The following is a 13,625-nucleotide window of genomic DNA, read 5'->3' as shown; positions in this document are numbered from 1 at the left end:
AGGTGCCCCAAGATCTTCAATAATTTTTAAAAGTGTCAGAGTGTGGGGGGGGCCCACAAAAAAACAAAACATAAACAAGTGTCAAGAGCATGAGACCAGACAATATGAGAATCACTGCATTCAAAGCAATAAAAAGGGAGTGGGGGTGAACAACCCTACGAAGTAGAAATGGTACTCTATTGCCTTAGTTACTTTTCCTCCCTCTTCCTTCTGAGATTTAAGCACTAAATGTTTTCAAGTTCAAAGAATACGTATGTTGAGAAACAGGTCCATACTTTGATTTCTAAAATCCGATACCACCACCTAGTGTTATGATTAGATACTACATCATCTATTTCCTTGGAATTTTAAACAAATACCTAAAATAGTATATTTATAATAATATCATGCTACTAACTAGAGCAAAACTAGCTGTTCATAATTCTTGGGTAATGAATTATTCAGATTAGGTCAGTAAGCACATATTTAGGCATGTAGTTTAAGTGGTAATATTTAAAAATTACTATTTCTTTAAACAATATATATTTAAAATTTTTTATCTTTGATAGCTAATATGGGTCCTTAAGAATATTTATTAGCACACTGAGTTGTAAATGTAGTGAGAATATAGCAATTTCATATATTACAACTTACAGAATTTACTTATATAAGACTTGTAAATTGACTATTGAGACATTTGCAGAAAATCCTAATAATTGTGTCATATTTTAGAATTTTCTAACTTTGTTTTCTTAGCCTTGCATTTAAGATTAATCATGTTGAGTCCCTCTCAACGCTGTTTCAGTCAGTGAGACTGTATGTATGTATGTGTGTGTGTGTATATATATATATATACATATATATATATATGCAAAGTTTTATATTCCTCAGTTTGCCTCTCCCTCTTCTTCTCTTCCACTTCAGCTGTCACTTCTCACTGCTGTCAGTGCATCTACAGAAGACCCACCTGAGACTTTTAAATTTGATGCCAACTTGATGCCAACTTGGAAACCAGATGACTGAACTGCATTTATTTAAGAAACATACCCTGAGTGCCAAGTATTGAAAAAAAAAACCCCAAAACAATGCTCATACTGCAAGAATACAAAGCTACCTTGGGGACTACCATATATCTGATAAGGAGTTAACAAACCAAAATATATAAGGAACTCCTACAACTCAGCTGCAAAAACCCAAAAAACCCAATTAAAAATTGGGCAGAGAACATGAATAGACATTTCTCCAAAGAGTACATATAAATGGCCAACAATATATGAAAAGATGCTCAACATCACCAATCATAAGAGTTCCAAATTAAAACCCAACAGAGATATCACCTCACACCTGTTAGGATGGCCACTATCAAAAAGAAAGACAAAACGAATCATAAGTTGTTAGAGAGGAGATGTAGAGATTGGAACCCTTGTACACTGTTGGTGGGAATGTAAAATGGTGTAGCAACTATGGAAAACAGTTATGAAGTTTCCTCAAAAAATTAAAAATACATCTACCATGTGACAGGGCCATTCTACTTCTGGGTATTCAGTCCAAAAGAACTGAAATCAGAAGTCTCAAAGAGATACCTGCACTCCCATGCTCACTGCAGCAGTACTTACAGCAGCCAAGATGTTGAAACAATCTAAAAGTCCAGCAACGAATGGATGGATAGGGAAACTGTGGTATATGCATATGATGGACTATTACTCAGGCTTCAAAGAGAAGGAAATCCTATCATACGTGGCAACAGGAATGAACCTTCAGGACACTATGCTAAGTGAAATATACTAGTCGGAGAAGGAGAAATACTGCATGATTCCACTTAGATGAGGTATCTGAAATAGCCAAATTCAAAGAAGTGGCACAGAATGATGGTTGCCAGGAGCTAGAAGGAGGCGGAAACGGGGAGTTGCGATTCAACAGCTAGAGTTGCAAGTCATGTAAGGTAAGTTCTAGATATCCACTGTACAACTTTGTGCTTATAGTTAATTCTGTATCTTAACATAAAATTCACTATGAGGGTAGATCTCATGTTAAATGTTCTTAATACAATTAAAAATATTCCCCCCGACCCTAAACAATAGGTATCAAAATAGAATGTGGAAGTGCCATGAAAACAAAATGCTCAGAGGATAGATCACTTTCGGCCATGACAATCAGGAAGCTCTCCTTGGAGGGATGGCGTATGAAGTAGGCAGCGGAGGACTGCACAGGCACAGATGGGAGGGATATAGGTCTTTGGCAAAAGGAGTAGCATGAACAAAGAAACAAAAGCAAGTGGCGTAATTTTATTCAAGAATAGATCTGATGGTTGAAAAATAAGCCAGGATGAAATCATATAGGGTCCTTGAGTAAGGTAAAAAAATCTGTAGTTAGAAAAATTTGAAAAGAACTGACTTATTTGTAAGAATGTCAGAATAGCTGAACTAAAAAGCAGTAAGATACTGAGAAAGACTTGGCTATCTCACTGATACATAAATTGCATACATATACGCAATTTGAGCTATGAACTTTGTGAAATCTATTTTTGAAAGTGAAGAGTTTTTCAAACCCATTTACTGGTTGTTGTATTCCTAAGAAGTCAGGTTGCTACAGGGCTGACATATAGCTAGGGTTGCCCAATTTAGCAAATAAAAACAAAAGATGCCCAGTTAAATTTAAACTCCTGATTAAAAAAATGTAATTTTTTAGTAAAACTATATTCCAAATATTGAATGGCACATACTTATACTAAAAATGATTTATCTGCAAATAAATTTAACTTGGAGTCCTGTATTATATCTGACAACTTAGTTCCAGCTAATTAAATCTATTTTTACAGTAATAAAATATATAGAGAAAATTAGCACTTCTGCCCTTTTCTCAAATTTTGATAAACCAAACACTTCAAAATTATATACCACTTAGCCACTTAACTGCAATTCATATTACTTAAAAAATACTAAAATTTCAAAATGATCTTAATTTTCGGTTTAGATTCTCTTAGCGTCTATGTATCATAAGTTCATCCATGTTCAGCGAACTACATAGTTGTAGCCTGGATGGACTCTGATAATGATTTCTATTAAAAAGGAAAGAGAAAGCAAGCTCTGGGTTTCTGATTTATAAGAGCTGACTCTATGTCAATCCCATAAAATGAAGAAAACATTCAAATAATCAAATAAACATGAACGATGAATTATACTATGTACAATAACACGATGCACAAATACAGCAGAACGCCTGAAAGGTAGGAAGGAGACCATCGAAAAACTGATCTGCTGACAGACCAAGCAAAGAGAATCTCAGCTCAAAAGACACGTAGTAGTACAAAATAAAGACAGATGGCAGCTAGACTGCGGCCAGACCACAAAAGGCTTTGAGAGCCTTTGGAAAGAGTTGAAGTGCACGGGGAAGCCAGTCATTGAATGGTTTTAAGTGAGAAACTGTCACGATCTGACTTAGTTTTTAAAATATTCCACTAGCCACTGTGAAAGACTAGGGGGTGGGCAAAAATGAAATTAGGTGACGAGTTGCACTGCAGGTTATCTGTTCTCTACTGCAGAAGCAAAAGACAGTTTTAACAGGTGAGGCAGAATAAAGTCCATGGATTTGGGAACTATAGAACCTATACTCAACACTATATACTTTCATTAAAAGGTACAAAAAAGCCCAATCTAAATAGGAAGACTTACTACTATAAAGATGGCCCTTCTTTAAAATTATCTACAAATTTAACATAACTCATTCGAATTCTCACAAATTTCTTAAAACCGCAACTTAAAAAGCCAAAAACAGGTTCAATTGGACTAGATAATGTAAAAATGGCTATAATAATTTTACATTATTATATTATTTCTATTATAATAATAGTAGGAAACGTGCTGACAAATATAGAACATAAAACTAGGCAATAAGGTAGTTTTGGCATAAGAACTCACAAATAGATTACTGGAATAGAATAGTACAAAGAATGTTTCATACATATGGGAAAATCTGTTATTTTATCAAGTAGGTGTGTCAGGTGGAGAAATGACAAGTTAGGATATTAGGCAGTTCTTTGGGAAAATGTAAAAAAGCAGATCTCTATCTCATTCCGCTCACAAATAAATAATCCAAATGGATTAAAGAATTAAATATTTTTTAAAAGCCTACAAAATCATTGGAAGAAAATACTAGAAAATACTCGTTTAATCTTGTGGGAGAAATACAAAACTGATTCAAAAAAAAAAATTTAAAAAAAAAAACAACAGAAGCCGTAACAGAAAAGATGAAATGATTTATCTTTATAAAAATGAAAACCGCGAGTATGATAAAAGATACCCATAACAAAGTTAAGAGACAGAAAAGGCTGAGGGAAAATATTTGCAACACATTTTTAAAACACAAAGAAAGAATTTAGAAAGAGTTCCTAGTGATTGCGAATAAGACAATAACCTTTCCCCTCAAAATGCAAACAGCTAGAAAGAAGCAATTCCCAGAAGAGGAAATACTAAAAGCTGACGAACACACAAAAAGACAATCAAGCAGAGGCTCAGGAGGAATCAGAGAAATGTGAATTATAAGTAAGGTGACAGAGTAAAGACGGACGGTTCTGAAGGTTGGCCAGGATACAGAAAAACAGGAAGTCCCCTACATGGTTAAAGCAGTTGGTAAAGGAGATTTTAGAAGGTAAACCGGCTTTATCTATCAGTTTTACAGATGTTCCTCAAAGATTAAATATATGAGTTAGCATATGACCCAGGATTTTCATTCCTAGGTAGATACCAAAGAAAAATTAAAACATATATCCTCAGAAAACCTTTTACATAAATGTCCCTAACCACATTATTCAGGACAGTCAAGTGGAAACAAGCTGAATGCCCATCAATTGACGAATGAATACATAAAATATGGTGTCTCTACACAATGGAATATGATTCACCAATAAAAAGCAGTACAGTGCTGTATATGCTAAACCATGGATGAACCTTGAAAACATGCCAAGTAAAAGAAGTCAGTCACAGAAGACCAGATATTACATGATTCTATAAGAAATTCCCAGTTTTGGCAAATCTATGGAGACAGAAAGCAGATTAATTGTTGCTAAGAGCTGAGGGGCAGGCAATTATGGGGAGTGACTGCAAATGGGCACAGGGTTTTTTTTGGGCTGATAAAAAAATGTTCTAATACTGATCTGGCGACAGTTACATAACTCTAAGAACATATTAAAAACCATGGAATTGAAATAAATACATATGTACATACCGTAGAATTATACATTTTAAATAGTATCACACGTGTGGTATGTGAATTCTATCTTGATAAAACTAATAAAAATTAACGGATGCTTAAATTTTTATCACACATTCTACTTTTAGAAATCTGTCCTACAGGGGGGGCGCCTGGGTGACTCAGTCGTTAAGCATCTGCCTTTGGCTCAGGGCGTGATCCCAGAGTCCTGGAATCGAGCCCCACATCAGGCTCCTCCGCTGGGAGCCTGCTTCTTCCTCTCCCACTCCCCCTGCTTGTGTTCCCTCTCTCGCTGGCTGTCTCTCTGTCAAATAAATAAAAAAAAATTAAAAAAAAAAAAAAAAGAAATCTGTCCTACAAAATACTTGAATATGTAAAAATTTATATACAAAAATGTTCACTGCAGTATTTGTTTATAACAGTCAAAAATGGTAGCAATACACTTGTTCACCATAAGCAAACTAAAGGCAAAAGACAAACTGGGAAAAATATGTTTATTGTATATAATATGTATACATAATATGAAATATATGACAGATCAAGCATTGATATCCTTAAAAATTAAAGACAAGAAAAATGACCTATTTATCTTTCATTGAACCTTCTTGGCCTTTCCTGGATAATACATAATATTCGTTTTCATATTCATTGATGTTACTGCCAGGAAGAAGCCTAACTATAAGCTTTACTGGCTGGATCCACTCTAAATTACTCAATGTAAACTCATCTCTATATCTCTTACTGCTGACTGCACACTTAAAAATTTCTCCCATGATCCATTTTTTTATTTCTTCTTAAAGCAGTGGACTCAAACCCTTTCTCTCCTTTATATGCCTCCAACTTTATCTCTGTCCACTCATTCTTAGCAGACTTCAAAATCTTAAAAGTTCTCCCTATTTAAATCTTTCACACTTCAAATGCCTTCTTTTCTCAGCACATTCTTTCTTCCTGTCTTAGAAGAACTGTGCATCTTTCCAAGGTTACTGTTACCCCTGACTCCATTTACTTTGATTAAAGGTGGTTCCCTTCCCTTGGCCAAGGAACAATTCAAGTGATTTCTATCCCTTAAAACAAAACCTACACACACCATCTCTTCACTTTGGCAATCAACTCCTCTTTCCCTCTTTCACCAGTAAGATTTCCTTGCTTACATGGCTAAAATATTTACTCCTTACGCTCTGGTTTCTATCTCAATTGTTCTTTTAAAGCAAAGACCTTGCTAATTGCTAAATTCACAGCCTATTCTTAGTCCTCATTCTCCTTGAATGAGAAATACAGCACAGCTCATTCACTGACTGTATCATGGACAAGAACCTTTGGATTAAATTCTCAAAATTAGTCTCTCCATAAATGAGGCAACTACTACCTCTCACGGTATGAAATTTAGTAAGATAAACTTCTTCCACGTCATCTTATATATTTATTATTGCACTCGATTCTGTGAAATGTAGTATAAGAGGCAGTCTTTTGTAATGATTAAGTACGCTTGTTACATGGAATCAGACTACAGTTGTTCAAATCTCAGCTCTATTTATTAAGCTGTGTGAAATGAAGCAAGATACTTAACCACTCTGTGCTTTAGTTTCCTCTACGATCTTCACAGAGTAGTTCTAAGAATGAAGTAAGCAAATGGGTGGGGGAATATAGTCATTAGGTACGAAGAGCGGGGCTCAGCACTGTTAAACAAATGTTCACCGCTGCTGCACAATGAGCATTCCTGACCATCAATAGCTGTAACTGCTCTTCAAAGAAAATGAAATCCTTGGGGACAAAGATTATTTTTTCCCCTCCAAAACATACACAGTGAATTCCAGTCCGTTTACTATGTTTCTTCATGTGTTCGTTTATTCAATAAGCTTTATTTGAAAACCTACTAGTTATTTGTACTTTACTCTCATTCATCAGTTGACTCCTGTAGCTTCTACTTTCCCGTAGTCAGTCTGACAGGCAGAGTGGTACAGCGGAACGCGCGATGGCGGAATGAGCACACGCTTCGAATGTGGTCAAAAGCAGCTTATACCTCCGCTGTTTGACACGGGCAAATTACTAAATCATCTGAGGCTCGCCTTTTTATCTATCAAAGTTAAGAAGATACATATCTAAAACATACTGCTTAGCCCAAAGTACGTAAATACTAGTTGCTCTTTTTTCTTCCATTGCAAATGCCTTCAATGATTGTCCTCCTAATGCCTGCCAACTAAAACGCAAACTTCTTAAGTTCTCCAGATCCTCTGAGTTCTTCCTCAGCCCCATGTTTACGATCCTTCCTCTTACTAGTCCGCTTCACAGATCCAGTGCTTTCATCCAGTGGTCCTCAAACCTGCCTGCACATCAGAATCATCTTGGGGTAATTTTAAATTATCATGCCCAGGCTCCACCACTTAGAGATTCTAATTTATTTATTTACTCTCGGCTGGGGCCTAAGCATTGACATATTTTTAAGCTCCCCAAGTAGTAATGTGTAGTCAGGATTAAGAACCAGGGCTCTAATCAGGTCTGATATGTCTCTAGCCCCTAAACACAACCTGCAATTTTTCTTAAAACGCCCTCTCGCTCATTCCATCTTGCCCCATTAAAATGTTAACTCCTACTTAAATTCTCTCTGTTTACCCCAACATAAACATAGTAGGAAAAGTTTTCTCCTTCCTCTTTAATACTTTATTCCAACATGCTTCTTCTCACATTGCATTATAGTTATGTGTGTGCACGTTCTTGTTTCCCCAAACTAGGTCTGTGTGCTTTTGAGGGAAAGCTGTGTTCTCCCCAAGGGCCAGTTGAGGCATTTTAGAAATTTGATCTTAATCTTCATAACATCCCATTGAGGAAGGCATTAAACCTCTATATTTTATAACTAAGTAAATTGAAGCTAGGAGAAGTAAAGTGGCTTGCCTAGTTGCTTTCGCAACTAGTAACTCTTTAATTATACTTTTTCTTTGTATATTATATATCTCCTTCCATGTTGTCAGATCAGAAAAACATCCAATAAATGCTGAATAATGTACAGATTTTTAAGTCTGGTGACTGAAAACAAATTCAACAAGTCAATACTCCTAACAATTAAGAGAAAATGAAAGAATTATGCCCTGCCCGTTTTCTTTTCCCAGATAATTACTTCAAAGTCATTCCTCAGTTTTGATATTTAACCTATACTAAAAAAAAATTCACAGCGAGACAATAGCTTTGAAAGCTAATATTTCAAGCAATAGGAAAGAATGAATTTGTACATATCAAGAACCAAAACTTGGATAAGTGACTAATACTCTATGAGGAAAGTAACAAATTCATGGCAAGAAAAAAAGCCTATGGGAGGATAGGTGAGGAAAAGCCTAGGGAGATAGAATAGTCTAGTTCTGGGAACAGGAGAGGCTTAGGAGAATTTGCATAGTGAAGAGAAAGGAGGACCATGATAACTAGTATCAAGAGCCAGAGTGACGCACTGAAGTCCTAGTGGAAAGAAGTATGAGGAGCAGCAAAGACAGGGACAAGCGGGATGAGATACCTCAACCCAAGTTCAACAGGAACCAAGTATTCCTTCTCTGATCACCTGAGATGATCTAAGATACGCAGGCCCCAGAAACCACAGGGGGAAGGAAAAAGAGACGGTGTCTAGAAGCCATGTGGGTGAGCGCATACTACTGAAGACAGAATGACATACCTTTAACTGGCAGGATTAAATGCCTTCACAGCTTTGAATCAGAGGAAGGTTCAAGAATAGAATGGGCTCACTTACAAAAAACAGAGCAGGGTAACTTGTGTAGTTTTCTTGTCCATGAGTTTTTTGTCCTTTGCCAGAAATCAGCGAAACTAGGTTCTCATTCTAACCTAAACACTGAGTGAATAATTTTGCATATTTTATCTAATGTATGGAGGGAAGGTAGTTCTTTCATTTCTTAAGTAGTAAAACGAAGGGCTGGATTGTGCTAGGGTGCTTTTAAACCTGAAATTCTGTAATTTTTACTGACCTTCCCCCCCCCTTAATATTATATCTTCCCTGTTTCTATTAACTATACCTATTTCTAAAATTTGAGAAAAATTCAAATTTAAGATCAAGATTCACTCATTTAAATGGGAGTAAAAAGCAGCAACTCAATCATAATATTTGCTTCTGCTATCTGGTGACAGTTTCATCTCATTATAGAAGAAATAAATTTCCCTGTGATCTGCCGAAACTATAGAAGGGACACCTGCGTGGCACAGCGGTTGGGCGTCTGCCTTCAGCTCAGGGCGTGATCCTGGCGTTATGGGATCGAGCCCCACATCAGGCTCCTCCGCTATGAGCCTGCTTCTTCCTCTCCCACTGCCCCTGCTTGTGTTCCCTCTCTCACTGGCTGTCTCTATCTCTGTCAAATAAATAAGTAAAATCTTAAAAAAAAAAAAAAAATAGAAACTATAGAAGCTTCCCGTTCTATGCTTTACATACTTCAAGAAGAGGTATGTAGTAGTTAATATAAGTTGAAGGAGTGAATAACTGCATGAAGCTACAGCAAAGAAATAACTGAGATCAGAAATGGAGGTGTGGTGGGGGAGGGGGTTTAAAATTCTCAGATAACATTAAATCTGCCCAGCATTTCAAAGGAAATTATATACACTAGACTCACCAAAAATTTCAAATTGCAGTACTTGTAATTCTCCTCAATTTTAAGAAATTGCAATAGTGTCTGAGACTGACAGATACCACTGGATAAATATATACTAGATTTATAGATAAAAAGTATCTATTTATTACTTTCTAAAGAAAAGAAGTTAGTCCCACAATCCCAATTTTACACTAGAGAAAACTAAAGGTGGGAGAAAAGTAACTTGACTTACACTTGGAATTTGAATCCAAGTTTGTCTGCCTCCAAACTCCATACTCTCTAAGTGACAGTGCCTTGAAAACAGGGAAGGACTCTTTGATATTAAAGCACTTATGTTAACCTCTAAGTAATGTAGAGCCATTAAGTAGATGAATAACCATCAACCGTACTCTAGGGAAACAGTCATCATCAAAGAGATAAACACAGCAAAAAATATACTTACTCATTCCTGAGCATTCTCTATCACCATCCCACACATTAGAAACAGCATGTCCCGTCAGTAGGAGGTTAATTAAACTTTGGCTATTAATAAAAATTGAAAATTAAAATATGAATAAACTAGTTTTCACGTCAAATGAGCCCTGTGGTAAAGCATAAAGTAACGACTTCTACATTATGTTGGTTAAGAAACAAAGTTAGGGAAAACCTTACATTTTTATTTTATATGATCAACTGAACAACAGCCTTCGAAATGTATCACTGAGCATTATCACCACAATGGTATCTATTGTTCCACACATTCATCTAAATTTAACAACTTTATCTAAGATATCATGTTTAAATGGATGGAAAAAAGATTAGACTAATAATATTTATAATCATCTATAAATATATATGTAATTATTATTTAATTTTTTGTTTGATGGCCGATTGAATTTTAACCTCTGAGGCACAAAGATCTACAGAGAAGGACTTATGTAATATAGTGGGTTAACTAGCACTGTTTCACTGGTTTTAGCAGAATTATAAAGAGCTTGGGGGAGGTGGTTTCAGAGAAACTTAAGGAAAAAATATTTCCCTCAAGCAGAAAAGCATTTACAAATAGAGAAGGATATACTTATTTCTAAGTCAAAATGAGTAAATTGCATTCATTAAAAAATTAAGTGGAACATAAAGCAGAATTTGTTAAAATACCACGTGTTGTCATCTTTAAAGAAAATCCGTGCCACAGTAAGTACAGTGCATACATAAATCTGACGTGGAAATGATCGTTTCATACATAGAGCAAGCAAAGTATAAAGCACAGAGTACTTAAATCCACAGGCTTCACGCTGTCAACACTGACAAAAGTATCTGACTCAGTAGTGTTTTATCTTAAAGTCAAGCTTCTAAAAACTTAAGTCCATGTAGGAAGAGAAAAGATTTTAGTGAATTACCTGCCATGTCCATATACAGGATCTATCAAAGGTTCATTTGAATCTTCAATTTCATTTTTTATGTTTTCAATGCCCTAAAGGAACCAAAAAATTCATTGGCTTATTTTAAAAACTAAAAATGAAAATGATAGTTTATAAATTGACCATTTTTTACTATAAATGAGTAAAACACATTTATTTAAGTAACTTTTCTCCCCCCAGATTACCCAGATTTGATGTGGGAAAACATGTGAGATGATAACGGTAAGAAGTAGCTCTTCCAAGAATATCTTTTCTTCCCTGGGCTCTATACAGAGAGCACTGACTGTCTCACGGGTAATAGATCTCATGGCGTGTTGGTTCAAGGGGTACTGAGAGATGTTTAAGTGATTCAGGAGGAGAGAGGAGAAAATTATTTAATCCTAAGAGTTAATATTCATTTAATTTCAGGATAAAGTAAATTCAGACTTAATACATCTGCTAAGGCATCTGAAGTATTTACTTAGGCCTTTTAAAAAACTTATTAGTACAAAAGGCACACCCTTGAGTGTTGATAGAGATGTCAATTTAAATATACAAAAGGTCTAACTGTAACAGAAGGAAATAGAATTCTGATTGTGCGTTCTCAGAAATATCAGTAATTTAAACAGGTACTGACAAAATATAAAACTAGGAGGGCAGGAAGCTTATTTTCTTAAAAGCCAATTTTCAGATATTTTTTTAATTCCTCAAAAGGGCATCCAAATCCCCAGAAGTCTAGGTAAGCACAAGACCTGGGCATTTTCATTTCATCAACCCCGAAAGAACAAAGAATAACTGCCCTTCACTGTGCTGTTCACCTAACTTTAACCACTGGTTCTATCAGAGTAAGGCCATTTCTAAGGATTAAAGACATTAATCAACAATCCAAAAATTTAACCAACGCCTACATATTGTAGGACAATACAAACAAGTATGAGATTTTGCACTTGCTGCCTTGTAAACAATACAAAGCAGGCTATGATAAAGCCAAAAGGAATAATATGAACAGGTGACGTAATCACTGGTGAGGGGGGGACATCATGTCAAAGACCAGCTCAAGTAAGAACAACTAGACATGATGGTTTATTGGCTGTAAAGGGAAGAGGAGTTATCAAAGGTCAGCATAAAAAACGGGGGGAATAATGAACAGTCAAAGCCAAACTCGAGAGACCAGTCACCTCAGATCCCACCCTCATTGCTCTTCACCACATCTAACCAACTACAAAGTACTTTTGGTTCTTTCTCTTAAATGTGCTCCTAAAATGTTTTTAAATTTCCAAATTTAGAACATGCTTCTAAATACGCTCTTTGTCTTTTCCATTTCTATGGTCACTGCCCTAGCCTAGGTTCACTATTCAGTAACCAGTCTCTGTTTTCCTGACTCTAGTCTTCAATCCCACCACCAATTCCCTCTCGTAAAACTCTTACCTCAATTTAAGGAACCTTATCAGCAAAAAGATCTTGTTATTACCTTGTCCTAAATTTTTGCTCTGTTCAAGTTTTGGCCAGGTGAAACTGCAATTATTTTTTGCACAGAATACAAGGGTCTTCACATTCTGAGCCTTTTTTACATTAAGTGCACAGTCTCCTCTTCCACCACTGCCTTTCTGGTGTATTATGCTGCAGTAATCCTGAACTCCTTAGAGTTCTCCCAGGTTACACCCCCAAACTCATTATGCCTTTATACTTGCTGTTTTCATGACTCAAATTCTTCCCACAGCTTTTCCATCTAGAAGACTTCTCCTCATCCATCAAGATGCTACATCCACCACACGGTCCCTACTATGTAAAGTCTGTCCTTGATTCCACCAAAAAACAAAACTAAACAAAACAAAAACCAAACCCAAGACTCAGACACACCTTCTTCTATTTTACCCCCATGCTTTGTCAGTGCAACAAATAAACACCTAAAAACAGTGCCATCACGGAATTATTAATGTATCAATTTTTATTTTTTACAGTACTGAAGAGGAATCATTTAAAAAAACTTTTCATATTATAATTCCAATCCCTAGCACAGAGTCAATGCCCAGTAAACATCTGTCAAATGAAAGAAGTCTGAAAGCAGACACGGTAAATCTAGCAGGATACTCAACGGAGACTAACAGGCTGTTAGAGATAGATTAGCAGTTGGGGGAAGAAGGTAGGACAGGAAGTGTACACACTGGAATTAACCACATAAAAGCAAGCTGAAAAAATAAAATGCCCATAAAAGAAAAAGCATGCTGAAGACAGGGAATGAAAATTTCTGCAATATAAAAATCTAGAGGGGGAGAGAAAGGAGGAGATAACAGGTAAAGAAGAAAATGAAGCTATCAAAAAAAAGTGGAGGGAGGAAGGATCATGAGACATTAATTCTATCAATGTAGCTATCCTTACCTTTTACAATAAAAAGTTTAATACTCTAATGAAAGAAAGGGAACCAGCACAATGACTTATCAGGTAAGTTAAGAGAGGGACTGAGGATCAGAAAGAGCTTCCAGAA

At 36.0% G+C, this 13,625-nt stretch overlaps 1 protein-coding gene across 3 annotated transcripts in view; it reads right to left on the bottom strand.

The window, feature by feature from the left end:
* MINDY3 (MINDY lysine 48 deubiquitinase 3) overlaps window positions 1-13,625 on the bottom strand; it is an 80,140-nt gene that overhangs the window by 43,754 nt on the left and 22,761 nt on the right. For all 3 annotated transcript variants that reach the window (XM_026479016.4, XM_057304742.1, XM_044392199.3), the window contains 2 exons: window positions 11,141-11,214; window positions 10,207-10,286 (listed from right to left, as the gene is read on the bottom strand). In XM_026479016.4, the coding sequence (XP_026334801.1) occupies window positions 10,207-10,286; window positions 11,141-11,214 (154 nt within the window). The remainder of the gene's footprint in view (window positions 1-10,206; window positions 10,287-11,140; window positions 11,215-13,625) is intronic.

The sequence above is a fragment of the Ursus arctos genome, unplaced genomic scaffold (assembly GCF_023065955.2).
Source record: "Ursus arctos isolate Adak ecotype North America unplaced genomic scaffold, UrsArc2.0 scaffold_30, whole genome shotgun sequence".
Classification (NCBI taxonomy): domain Eukaryota; kingdom Metazoa; phylum Chordata; class Mammalia; order Carnivora; family Ursidae; genus Ursus; species Ursus arctos.
This window is presented reverse-complemented; position numbering and strand designations above follow the sequence as displayed.